Source organism: Ptychodera flava, chromosome 20 (genome assembly GCF_041260155.1).
Source record: "Ptychodera flava strain L36383 chromosome 20, AS_Pfla_20210202, whole genome shotgun sequence".
NCBI classification, from domain to species: domain Eukaryota; kingdom Metazoa; phylum Hemichordata; class Enteropneusta; family Ptychoderidae; genus Ptychodera; species Ptychodera flava.
The window spans coordinates 29,027,208-29,040,457 of NC_091947.1; the positions used below are offsets into that span (position 1 = coordinate 29,027,208).

The 13,250-nt window shown below is 38.2% G+C and overlaps 2 protein-coding genes across 5 annotated transcripts in view; one reads left to right on the forward strand and one right to left on the reverse strand.

The window, feature by feature from the left end:
• Nucleotides 1-1,573: 1,573 nt before the first annotated feature.
• Nucleotides 1,574-2,023, reverse strand: LOC139119555 (proline-rich nuclear receptor coactivator 2-like). Its single transcript, XM_070683397.1, has one exon. It carries the CDS (start codon nt 2,021-2,023, stop codon nt 1,574-1,576), a length of 450 nt encoding a protein of 149 aa, XP_070539498.1.
• A 3,025-nt stretch (nt 2,024-5,048) lies between these two features.
• LOC139120530 (E3 ubiquitin-protein ligase RNF38-like) overlaps nt 5,049-13,250 on the forward strand; it is a 50,223-nt gene continuing 42,021 nt past the window's right edge. The window contains exon 1 of one of the 4 annotated variants that reach the window (XM_070684997.1): nt 5,049-5,257. Coding sequence is in view for 1 of the 4 variants with exons in the window: in XM_070684995.1 (XP_070541096.1) it covers nt 5,703-6,063 (361 nt within the window). In the remaining 3 variants the exon portion in view is untranslated. Of the gene's footprint in view, nt 6,064-12,580; nt 12,927-13,250 lie in introns of those variants that run through there. The other 3 variants (XM_070684995.1, XM_070684996.1, XM_070684999.1) reach the window with 3 other exon arrangements.

Consider the following 13,250-nt stretch of genomic DNA (forward strand, 5'->3'; position numbering starts at 1 on the left):
ACTGGATTGATACCTGAAAGAAGGCAATGCAAACAATAACATCACATCAAGCACTGAAGCAGTTCAAGCTCTCACTTGCACACAATGACCCAAACAACTTTCAGAAGACTCAACTCACCACACTGAATACAGTCCACTTCATGAACAAACTCTCTCACTCTCTCTCTCTCTCTCACACACACACACACACACACACACAGTGTTTAGAGGCCTAAGTCATTGACCAAGCCTTTTTAACGGTATATCTCTTTTTGGAGGATGTGTGGTCCTGAAAAGGACCGGGATGGATGGGTGATAGGATGATATAAAGAAAAGAAAGAAGCTTGTATTCTAGAAGATCACAGCAACTTGTGCGACGAATGCGACTGTTGATAGTTGTGCGTGTGACAGCATGTCTTCCAGTAGTTCCATGGTGATAGTAATCTTCTTATGTACTCATCGTATAGAGTTGATGCAATGTCCAATGGCAGTGAGAATGCTTTTCTTCGTATAATTTCCATATTTACAAGTTCGAATATTCTTTTTCATTTAACTGTTTGAAACTTTTTAACGCACATTAACTGCACAAAACTTTTATCTTCTTTTTGGTATCTAATAAATTTAGAAAAAGGGCTGGCCGAAACGTTTTAGTTTTTAAACTCCCTGAAAACCTCATATGTTGCCCTACCGTTGACCTACACTAATACCTAAACTGAACGATAAAACACTCATATGAAGTATTTACAATAGCACCTCATATCAAGAAAACTTTCATTTTGTATAAACTTACAAAACCTGAAGTATTTACATCAAACGTTAAAAATCTCTCATAAAAATCTGTAGGAATCCTGAATATTTAACAACAAGATGGAAATCATATAAATCGCCTTTTTTAAGGAATGAATGAAAGTTTTCTTGACTGTATTGCATTATCCTCTACAAGACTTCAAAATGGCCGAAATATTGGAACTGCTGGAAGTTTACCTATATACAGATATTTGGAGGTTTCGATTTGTCTTGAATCATGACCTGTGACCGACTGAATTCCAAATGACAGACTGATTATCACATGCATAACTATCACTCTAAAGAACAAAAAAAGCTAGCAATTGCACCTTTAAAGCTATGCTCATCCTGAAAAAATGAAATGAAACCTGGAAATTTGTGGGAATGGAATGGTAAAGTTTTGCCGTGACTAACCTGAACCTAAAAATCTACTTCTACACTAATACCACCTACAAAATTTATAATTTCAACACTAATTTGAACACCACTTTCCTGTGCTAATTTTATCTAATTTCATGGAGCTTCTTGGTATGCTTTCAACATACATAAAAATATTGCCTTGTTTGTGAAAGCAACACCAAAAGCTATCTTTTATGCAGAGTTGACAAACAACAAGTACAAGGTACGTAGCAAAGTCATGTACACTATGTACAACAACACGTCCCTCAAAATCCTGATCTGGCGATTTGGTCTCTGACATTTCTCATAGTCTATACAAAATCTTCTTATAAAATTGAATTTTGTTATCAAAAAGACACCTTTTTTAAAAATGGCAACTCTTTTTCTTAAAAAAAAGACTTCTGTAAATTCATGCGGTTACTTTGAGCATCATTTTGAGTTGACATGTCATTAAATCGCATTCATTTACGCCCACAGCAACAATATCATTATCTATACTTGGCCTTCTGGTTTTCATGGACTCAACCCAATGGGTTGGCGGTTTTGGCAGTAATTTGGGCGACGGAGGGTCACTAAACTTAGCACCGGCATAGGGACTTTCGTTATTGCTGTTGGTAACGGTGGACGGCTTTGGTGATTGCCGATTCGGAGTGCTGAGGCAACTCCAAACTCTGTTGTTGTTCTGAACATCCGCTGTTGTACGCGGCGAAGCCCTACTGTTTGGTGTTGCGTTGTAGCTCTTACAAGGCTTCGGGGAAGGTGTATTGCTGTTTCTATCCCTATACTTCTTGGGTGTGTTGCCTCCACGTCGATTCTGAATGTTTCGAGTACTGGTACTTGGACTGCTTCCCGGAGTCATACTGTATGTCATGTATAATGTACTTTGAACCCGAGTTGTGTCCTATTGTCTTCGCACTGCCTACGTGCTCGTCGTTTCGTATCCGCTTCTATCGTCCTGGATGACGTTTCTGTGAAGCGAAGCATTAATTACCAATCTGGAAACAGTTCTCAGCGAGATTTACAATAGGAACCTCACCGAACAGTTTCAACTCAACGGCTCTCTTCACTTTATGAAGAAACCCAACAGTCGTTCTTCTTTTGGCAATGTGCCCACTGGGAGCCAACTGAAACAAAATGGCGATTTTTTCACACGGCAAAACAACCGATCAAAACGTTCTTCTCACGCAACCGGACTGTCTTCTAAGCACTACAGCTGGTGGAGTGCACTCTTCTGTCAGTAGACAACTTCTACCGCTAAAATGCGCTCAAAATACGCACGAATTTGTACAAATTCTGTACCACACACTGGAAAGAGTTGTTCTTCGACTAACGCCAACTTATCCTCGACAAGAAATGTTGTATTCGACTGATTATGTACAAGCATATTAACCAATGAATACAAAGTATTGTGTCACGAGGGATCATTTTGGCCAATCAGAAACGCTATGTAAATATATTTGATGACGCTATTTCTATTTTGGGCTTCAGGGAAATTTGTTGTAATAAATTTCCGTGAAAAGCTCTGATTCATTTTCACAGAGAAATCCCCTCTTCCTTTTAGGGTCTCTTACCATTCTCATGGTACTTTGAGGTCACAGTGCATTTTCTCACAAGCGTTTTCGTAGTTTTTGTTTCTTTGTTTTAGACCATCGTTCGTTCCACGGCGTCGTTCCTTCGTTGTTTGGTTTGCGTTTGTATCTTTTGTGACGTCATGTTTAGTATGCAAATAACAAGTAAACACACATTTCACCATAGTATACTCACAGTATAGTTTGTATGCAGAACCTATGTACTTTCATGGAGCTGCATGGTACTTCACAGACACAAGAGAGTATAGAGGGTAATGGGAAGGGGTTATCGCTCAACAGTTCGCCACGCCACGGTGAAACACCGCATACGTGTGATTGAAAAACCCGGGTGAAAAACAAGGATTGTTTTCTTTCACAGCGCAGTAAATACTATCCCTATACTTTCTACATACTGCGCTTTGCTGAAACCAGCAGCTAGTACCTTCATGCTGAAACAAATCATTTCGTGGCGCTGTTTAGAACACTCTACTAGTCTCTAGTCACAGTCCCTCCTACCATGGAGTTACCTCCATGCTCCTACCCACCTGTCCTCTAGTCTATGTATCTGTACGCCTACAGCGAGTGAATCTTGCGCTTTAGGCCTACATTACTTTGTAAATATCCTTGTATAGCTGGCATATTTACATGTAAGATACAGCTCTGCGTGGCAAGGTTGTGTGTTACGGCTATGTAGTGGTTATGGGCCTATATACAGCCTGTGAGTAATTGACACAGCCCTGTTGGCCACGTATAGCTATTTACATGTAAGATAGTGGTGCAATTGCAAAAAAGAAAATTCATATGACTTTTCAAGAAAATATCATCGACAATAATCAGCGCTGTCATCTCCTGGGATACATCTATGCAAGACACAGTTCACCCTAAGATTTGAGGACATTGCATCTAAATCCAAATTTAGTCAAATGTACAGGCGATGTACGTGTCGAATACATGTAATATTCACCAACTCGTTTCATCATGGTGCAGGGTTCAAAAGCACAGTTACTCCACAAAGACCAAACATATAAAAGCCTCTCAGAATCCATAATCCTCATGATCTTTTTTTGTCTTTTGTGTTTGCAACCATTTTTTGATCTTTACGTGATGAAAGTTTGACGCATTGCGTTTGAAAAAGAGTGATGCTTTTGTTAACTTTTATAAAGTTGTCCTTTTTTGTGATACCGGTTTTTGTTATTAAATATCAATAAAGTAAAGCCTTCACATAACAAAAACTTCTTATTATGCATGTTTTGATTCTCGAACGAACATGACTCAGGCAAGGCAAGAAAACCTTTTCATGGACGCCCAAAATTAAATATCAAATACAATTGAACTATATGACTGTGGACATGTGAATCCTTGTCGCAACAAGTGCACTGTTCATTACCACTATCATTGAAACACGTGACGCACGTACACGTATCAGTTTCCTTTGTTACCATCAAGAGAATGATCACGGTGATTCTAGGCAACTGGGCTGAAGTCAAAAATTAAATTCCTCAATCAAACTTTCTATTTGAAGCTAGTTTATATTTTTTACCTTCGATATTTGTCATAAATTTATTATCAACTCCCTTCACCGAGACTGTTCATATCATTTCAGTTTACAGTACTCGGAGCAACTGTTCTGGTTAATATTTTATCAATGCAATGCTAGTTGTACTAGTTCTATTGCTAGCTTTGACGTTAATTTTCTTATAGGTTTTCATTTTTCTTGCTAATTTTGACTTTGACAAGTTATCGACAGAAAGCTCGTCAGAAAACCACCAACATAGCTATGGACGTTCAGCTATGGTTATGATTTCGAGTGGAATTGCTTCATAGCCCTCCCCCCTTTCCAGAAGATTTTAATAGTTTTAGGGCACAAACCATCACTGTTTTGCATCCCGGCCCCATCATTTTAACAAACAGAGCCTCTTGCAGTTTTTTCCAGGATTGAAAAATATTTACAAAAATAAACTCGATTAGAATTTGAAAAAAAAATGTAGCTCTCCAAAATTTACATGCTTGATTCTGACCATGGCATAATAAAGCTAATTGGAAAAAACAGAAGTATGAAAATTACATGTAAAACCAGTAAAACTAAAGTGACTCAACATTATTCAAATTACAATCAAATTGAGTCGGACGAGAAAACGTTTAAAAGTATGTTAAATGGAAAAAAAAACTATGTTGGATCCTTGCGCCGTACACCATGATACAACCTGAGTCACACGGTGTTAATAGTGAGTTACTCGGTAGTTGCAGGCAAGCGAAGTAGCCCGAACACATGACGGATATGACGTAAAACAAGCTGGTGGCCACCGGAAGTTGAACTTTTCACATAAAAATACACCCATGATTGTCATTGAATACAGAACGAGAGATATCGAAGCTTGCGAAGGCCGGCCAACAGCGCCTAGTTATTTTCCGAATTTTGCTTAGTTTGCTGTTGCCCTGACCGTTTACTTTGATCAGGAACATTGCCGAAATAATTGGAGACTTTCTTTGTTTAGGATGACGTTCGGTTCAGCTCATTCGAGGAGGTAAAAGCCGATTTTTTGTGCCTTCTACGTGTAACGTGAACGTATGTGTGTTGATCATTCATTTGGCAGCAGTGTCCATATTAGCGCGGTGGGGTCGGATTAGCCGTCGCGTAGTTTGTACAACGGTCCGTGTCTAGGATTTTACCGAACTATTCGTTACCGATCACTTCTTTAATTTTTAAAACAATTCGAAGCAGTCCGTCAGACTGAGCCGCATACAGCTCAGTTGTTGCCACTTTTCGACTGGGGACGTCGATTGATAGATTTTGTGGATCGATGATCGTGTGGACATATTCTAACAGCTTACCCGACCGAAAGAGTTTTGAGTACCCGTCCTTCTCTCGAGGCAGAAATTTCCACCTAAACTTTGATTTGCTGTTGTAGAGGTGTGTGTGACGTTTCGCATAAGCTATTTCTTTTAGCTTGAGACTATTAGAGGACGGATATGCCAATTGCTACGCAAGAAGGCCCTCCTCTGAGGCTACAACGACGAAAGCCTCTACACGCTGCTGGGGGTCACACGAATGGGCAGACGCCTTTTGACGAGGAAAATGCCAGCACTGGCGACACGGCGGCCGATTTTGTCGAATTGCTACGGAATTCACCAGATGCAATGAATCTTTCACCAAATAGAGACTTGTTCAATCGAAGGACTCCGACGCCGAGTGTAAATTTTACCCGACATTCTCCACAGTCGCCCCTCAATCCTCGAAACATGTTCGCTGAACTCGTTCATTCGCCAAATAATTCTGGCCACGGTGGTTACGATCTTAGAGACACAACTGCACGGAGGAGGTCATACCAAGGTAAACTGAAAATTGGCTGTTTTTCTCTCACTCGTTCTTTCCCTATTAACTAGAGATATTTGTATATTCAATAGCAATGTGTTTTAGCAATGTCATTCCAACGATGAAGAAAATTGTCGACGAGGCAAGCGTGCATGGTAAAATTATGTGCCATAACTAGTAATATAATCGCCTAATGTAATACCATGCATGTGACAGCTCAAATGTGTACGCAGGGCAGAATTACATTGTTCTCAGTGAATCACAAAATACTGGTTATTGATGCAAAAAGGCCTTTGCAGTCGACAAGCAATTTTTCATTGTCTTCTACCAAGTCTAGTGCAAACTAGAGATCCAGAATTTACAAAATTGTAGATGGTATAATAACAAAGCACCAAGTAGGAGACAAAGTTTTGTCGTATAGAAAGTTTACAAGTAGGTAAACCGTCGTAGAGGAGGGTTTATTAGTAGACTAAATTTAGCAACTACTTTCTACTAATAATATAGTGTATTTGTTTCATCATATCAAAATTTCATTCTCAGAAGCACTGATGCAGAAGAGTATTATATGAAGTTCCTATTTTTACGTGGATGTTATGTTATATTTGGCAAGTTTATGTGGTTATTAGGTCCACAACCGCTGTTTTCTTTTAGTGGAGTAGAAAGAATTGCTTTTGCATGGGGATGTTTTTGCTATTGAGGTCAAACCTGCAAACATGCTAGCATATATAACCTAGTGTGCGGCACACATCCATCATGTGATGCAGTTCTGGTCATTTTCATGTGGGCTGCGATGGTAATGTAATCCCCCTAGTTCATTTACATTTGTGAAGAACTTCCTTGCAAGGACCCTTATCTTCCTGATAATAGGATGGTCTGTAGTGAGTTGGAAGTCCATGTTTTGTGGTAGTTTTGTAATCCTCATGGTGTTGGTGGGATTTGACTTTGGTGTGGGTACCACACATTGGGCATTCTTTGTCCGATTTACCACGGCTAAATAGGGTATATGTATTTGTACACCTCACAGCAGTTCAGAGAGGTCACGCTATATCAGCTATCCTTTGCTTCAGTTAATCAGTCTCACTTAAATAGCAGCAACATTGTGAATATTATTTCTGGTGTGGAAAACAGGTATAGTTTATAGTGCAGAATGCATCTTTGAAAGTTTCCCACTTTTGTGGTGCCCCAGAATAACCCTGAATATATGGCAGCTACAGACATTTCTCTTTTACTGTTCAAGAAGATGCCCTGTTCAGGTATAGTGAAATAATAAATACAACAGTTCTAAACACTGTATGTCTAGTCAGTAAAATATTCTGGACACAAATGTTGTTGGCAAAATACTCATTGATTCGTCAACATGAGTGACATACTGTTTAAAAATTGTTTTTGTTCATTGCATTTAAAGGGCCAGTAGTTGTAACTTTTGATGATGTTTCTTTCAGTGTCATCTACAGGTTCTTTTTCTACTCCCAGAAGTATGTTGAGATACATAGAATTCAGCTTATTAACTCAGCCTATACGTGTTTAGACTGCATTGTTATTGTTGACAAATGAATTGCATTCTCGGTCCACACTAGAATTCAAACATAAATAATAACAGTGCATTTTACATATATAGATGCTGTGTTAACAAGCTGAATTGTGGAATTTCAACATGCTTTAGGGAGTAGGATGAGAACTTGCAGTAAAAATTAAAGTTAGCGAGAAAAAAAAATCATCAAAAGAAACAGCTACTGCCCTTTACCTGAGAGAAAAAGCTGTGTGTTTGCACCAGAGTGTGGTAGTTAGAAGTGACCATTTGTAGAACATTAGTGTAGTTTACTTGGTTTTGAACGAGAAAAACATTCTGTATGTCTGAGTAACAGGAACTGTTCACTACTCAGTGCCGAATGTTGTGAAGGCATAGGCAATATTGAGCTGAAGGATTATTTGAATTTGCAAGATAAATTTGATTAGGTAGAATGTGCCATGGCAAGTTTTTTCAGAAACTCATATATTTACAGTATTTTTCTGGTCAACTACTTCTAGACACTCATTTTGAAGTCTGTGGAGAAAGTGAAGTTTCCATCTGCATGTGTTTATGAAAAGTGAAATTTAGTCTCGGAATTTAGTTTCTGTAACATAATTAGGTACAGTAGCCATTTAGAATTTCGAGTGTCTATAAATTTTAGTTTTTTTCTGTAATCCAACACTTTTCATATTGACCACTTGTTTATATTCTTAATGATAGAAAAGAATGGTTCAAAGTTTCCTTGCAGAAAGATTGGGCTAAAGTTTAAAAATTTTTAAAAATTTTGTCACTTTTTCAGTTGCTTCAATTTTAGTCACATTATTTGCCAAATTGGAAGTGTTCTAAGTATGAATCTGTAGTAAAGGGTAATAGCAACAAACAATATTACTATGTTTCTCATCCCTACATCCCTCAATAATGTAGGTGTGTCCATGGAAACAGGATCTCTATCAGTCTACATCGCAGATTGTGTTAAACCCTCAGTATTTAGAATCAACATGCCCAAACACATACTAAATTTAGCTGCGAATCTGTATCATAAAAGCCATATATTCATACTGGATCAAAAACTTGTTGACTTGACTTGTAGTACATTTGTGAATAATATATATAATAGTATATATATATATATATATATATATATATATATATATATATATATATATATATATATATATCATGTTATACTGATCATGTAATGAGAGTTAATGTGTTACTGCAATAATGTCACAGAAGTTGTAAAAGTTAGAAAAAGTTATTTCCCCTTTTCCACTAGATTGCTGTATGGTGATGGTTGCTGTGGGAGTAGCACCCAATTGCTCACAATTCATTCAATAAAGGTGACCTTGACATATTATATTAACATTTTTGTCTTTTGGCCATCAAAATTTATTTAATACCTGATTAATGTGGGCAGCTTGTTGAAGGAGAAGTATTTTGACTGTTTCTCTGTTGTACTCTGTTTTCCTACTTCCATTTTCTGACTACAGCAACCCTTTTTGTCATTTTTCGGGGAAGGTTGCTTTCCAAACATATCATACATCGTAACATGTAAACCACCAGCTTGGTTGCCTTTGTTTTCTAATATATTATATAAAATCTAAAATATAGGTGTTCTGTTGCCTAAGGCATTGTCAAGATCGCTTGTTACTGTGCTTTCCAGGCTTGATATAATTAACCAACAACCAATGCAAAATTGCAAGGACAAATCTGACTTCTTCCTTGACATTTGTCATGTAACTGATACTTTTGCTCTTGATTTCTACCAGCTGATGAATGCAAATGTGCAGCATATAGAGTAAAACCTTTCCTGCTATGCATTCAGTTTCGTGTTCTTCTCACCCAAAGCATGTTGAGATGCACAAGTTATTCAGCTTGTAGCCTGTACAAGTGTGTAATCTGCATTGTTTTTGTTGACAAGTGAATTGTAGCCTGGACTAGAATTAAATAAAAACAATAACAGTGCATTCTACACGCATAGACGCTGTGTTGGCCAGCTGAGTAGTACAAGTGTTTTAACATTGCTTGGGGAGTAGAACAATAATTTGCAATTGACATTTAAAATAAAATAAGTATAATGAAAAAAATCATGAAAAGCTACAGCTACTGTACTTGCCCCCTTAAAGTACACCTTACTGTAGGTACTACAAAAGTAAAACTTCAGTTTTACAGTCTTGTTTAGCACTACCAGTTAGTTGAAATTGACTTTAAACTTCTGAAAAGATCAAGGCTCATATTATTTGCACAGTGACAAGCAAAATGAAGTACATGTAGAAAACTTGCAAGGAATCATGGGTAGTTTGAAGGTTAGGTTCCGGTCGGCTTAATTGCTGTCTGCCTTATTTTCAACACAGCCTGCTTTTTCAAGGGACTGTGTTTTCAAGTAACTAGCAATAGGCTGTTGAAGAAACACATAGAAAACTAACATTTCACCGTAGATACGCAGGATTGAGTCCAAATGCTGTAAACCATTCTGAATTTACCGTGAGAAAGACGAAATTAAAAACTGAATTACAGATATGCCTGCTCATTGAAAATATGCAGTGACGGAGACCATTTGCATCAGATTTGGAGGATGCAAAGCATTTCCTTCTCTGGGAATAAAACCTTTGTTAGAATGTTGTTCCCAGCTCCCCAGATGTGATTGTGTGTTTGTGGATAGTTCCCAAAGGGAATCGACCTTCTAGATATTAACTTCTAGGTACAGTTAATATTACAATGACCCGTCAATGCATTTACTGTGTGTCTATTTCTGGGATACATCCATTTAGGCAGGGTGTCAGCTGGATAGTAATCTGCTTCAACAATAAGTTTGTGAGTTTCAAAGCTTTTCAAGCAGAAAGGTAAACAATTTCGCTGTCAGTTGTCCAAACAAAGACATCAGTATGAAATCAAATTAATATCAAAGATTTGACAATTTGTTACATGTATAATGAGAAAAATTCAGGGCTTTTCTTTTCATTGGTTCAAAATTAGCCATTGTTGCTTCATGATGCCTAAGTAAAATTCACCATGCATCGTAATATTTTTCTGAGAATATGAGAAATTTATGCATGTGGAATTCTGTTCTTTAGTTGAATTAATCACAGGATATGCATGATTTTAAATTCAAAATGGGCTGAGGAAATCCCAACTCAACAATCCTACAACAGTGCAAGATGCAAGGTGCAACTGTCGGAGACCTGAAACTATGTCCAAACCATGAAACCACAGGGCACACATCAAAGAATTTTACGGGAGGGACGTCATAGATAGATGGCATATGCGTGTGATTTTTCACTCTTTACAATCGCCAACATGAACACGGTATCTGCTGATCATTTCAGGGCTGAAAAGTTACTGAAGGCGGGTTACTCCACACAGTGCTTTATAACTCTTTTGTGTTGATTTCATATTTTGTCCAATGTCAGTGTTAGTAATATCAGATGAAATTGGCGCATGATCCTGTCAGGGTGATGCCAGAATACAAATCAAGGGTAATTCTCTAGTTCATGTCTGGAAGTGACATGCGTTTCATTTCACTCAAAGAAGTGTTTCCATCTGTGAAAAAGTCGGCAGAGCAGAACAATAAATCCACGCCCTGAAACAAACCATCCCCCATACTGTTCTGCCGCAACAAGATGTTGTTCGGTATTGTAGGTATGTGGCTAGCTGTATTCTCTGAGATTAGCCTTCCAAGCTATGTGTTTTGTTTTTCCCTTTTCATGACATACCCACAGTGAATTCCTACGTAGATTTATTGCTTAATTAATGCAAACGAAGCTCCTGTTTTCAAAGTTGTACAAGTGGATTTATTTCAAATTGTACTGGGACGGTATGTGTTCAACCTCCCTACCCCTCCCCCCCCCCAAAAAAAAAGAAAAAAAAGCAAAGAACAAAAAACAAAAAAGCCAAACAAACAACCAAAAAGACTAAAACTGATAATTGTGTTTTGTAAGACATGAAAATTTTACCACTCTGTCCTGACAACTATTGTATAATCTTGTAGGGACAGCAACAAAAAAATTGTTTTCTTAGAAATTGAAATTCCAGAAGTTTGTCTCAAACATCCTCACTCCTGTCAACTTCCTTTTAATAAACTCAATCTACTTTGCAGTGATCAAGGGTTTATTTGAAAGAATTTTAAGTGATGAAACCTTTTATTAGAGGAAAAGAGATTTTTTCCAACACCCTACACTGGTGCATGCTAAACTATCAAGTATTTTAACCGAACATTAATTTGATATCATCTGGTACATTGCGCCATCCACGTCCTGGGAGATCCATTCTGTTAAATCCTCCCTGCCATAGTGTGGTTGAACCCTTTCACTGTTGAATTTTGGTAGAACCCTATTGTTTTGCATGGCCAAGGCGGACCTTCACAGAAGGAAATAGGGTGAAAGGGTTAATCCCGTCACTTTGAATGATGCGATTGGACCTAAATACATGGCATTTGGATTGAATGTGGTAATTTGCATTTTCCTCAATGCCACTATCTAGCCATATTGAGCCATTCGTCAAATTGCACTGTTATTTATGTCACCCATGATACCTCATATTATATAATCACCAGCCTATTATGGGTATGGTTCAAGTGAAAGCGAACATTTTTAATTAATAATGAAATGTCTTTTGCTCTTCATTCATGAAAAATTAATGTTAAAGCCTGTTTTTTTTTCTCCTACTAACAGTAGGTCTTTGGTGCATGGTTGTCTATGGCATGGTAGGATATTGATGATAAAAGCACTGTATGGGGGCTTGTGATGTATTGGTTACCGGCAAAGCTGTAATTACACAGGCTTTGTGACCCCTGAATGCTCTGCAAGGCCAGTCTGTCACAACAATGTGTGTGTTGTCTCAGGTGGACACCTCAATATCCTTCTTTTCTAACAAAGATTCCGTTGTTTTGCCATGATTTTTTTGAACTTTTTCAACAACAGATGATAGAGATTTGTTAAGAAAATCAGGCACAGATTTAGACCGTGGCAGTTCCATGTCACCACAGTTATGCCTTTTTTGTTCTCTGCACTGCTGTTGTGAGATGAAGCGCTAGATCGGCCATGTTGACCAAAGACCTCATTGTGAGTGCTCCCAGGGAGTCTTATTGTGTACACTCTGGCACCCCTAACTTGGCTGAGACTTCACATTGTATAGGGAAATGAAGCCCTATTCAATTTGTGCCAGCATTTCTGTGTAGTTTGGTTTTAAATGCAAGGCGCTGCCGTAAACGCCATACTCGTTTCGTCCATATGGGAAAGACTTTCTGATTGCCAACATGCGTTAGTGAAGCCCTACTGAATGGCAAAGAGGAGGAAAATGTACTGCTGACATTCCGTAAGTTTGAATTTTCATGAACAAAAGGTATTCCAAGTAGAAAGGCTTTGGGAAGCAGGTGAGTCGAGCTGGGCACACAGGAAAGGTGGAAGCTCCGATAAAGTAGACTTCAAGCTACTCTTTCAACAGAAATGTAGGCGTGAGCGTACTTTTGGCGGCCTTTCATTTAAATTTTAAATGTTTTGACAAACATGGAAGGGAATTTGCTGTGAGGTTGGTTTCTTTTATGAGGTGCATACTCTTCCCACGGGCCTGCATAGGTGATAAGCAATGGATATTATGTAATGACATTCAGGCTTATGTCTTTGAGGAGCGCGGGACTGAAAGAATTCATTCTTTCTCTGTGGATGAATGGAGGGGGTAGTGTTATCACAGGGGCTCA

Excerpts from the sequence above, each read along its gene's own strand:
- LOC139119555 (XM_070683397.1), bottom strand. The coding sequence starts at position 2,023 with ATGACTCCGGGAAGCAGTCCAAGTACCAGTACTCGAAACATTCAGAAT.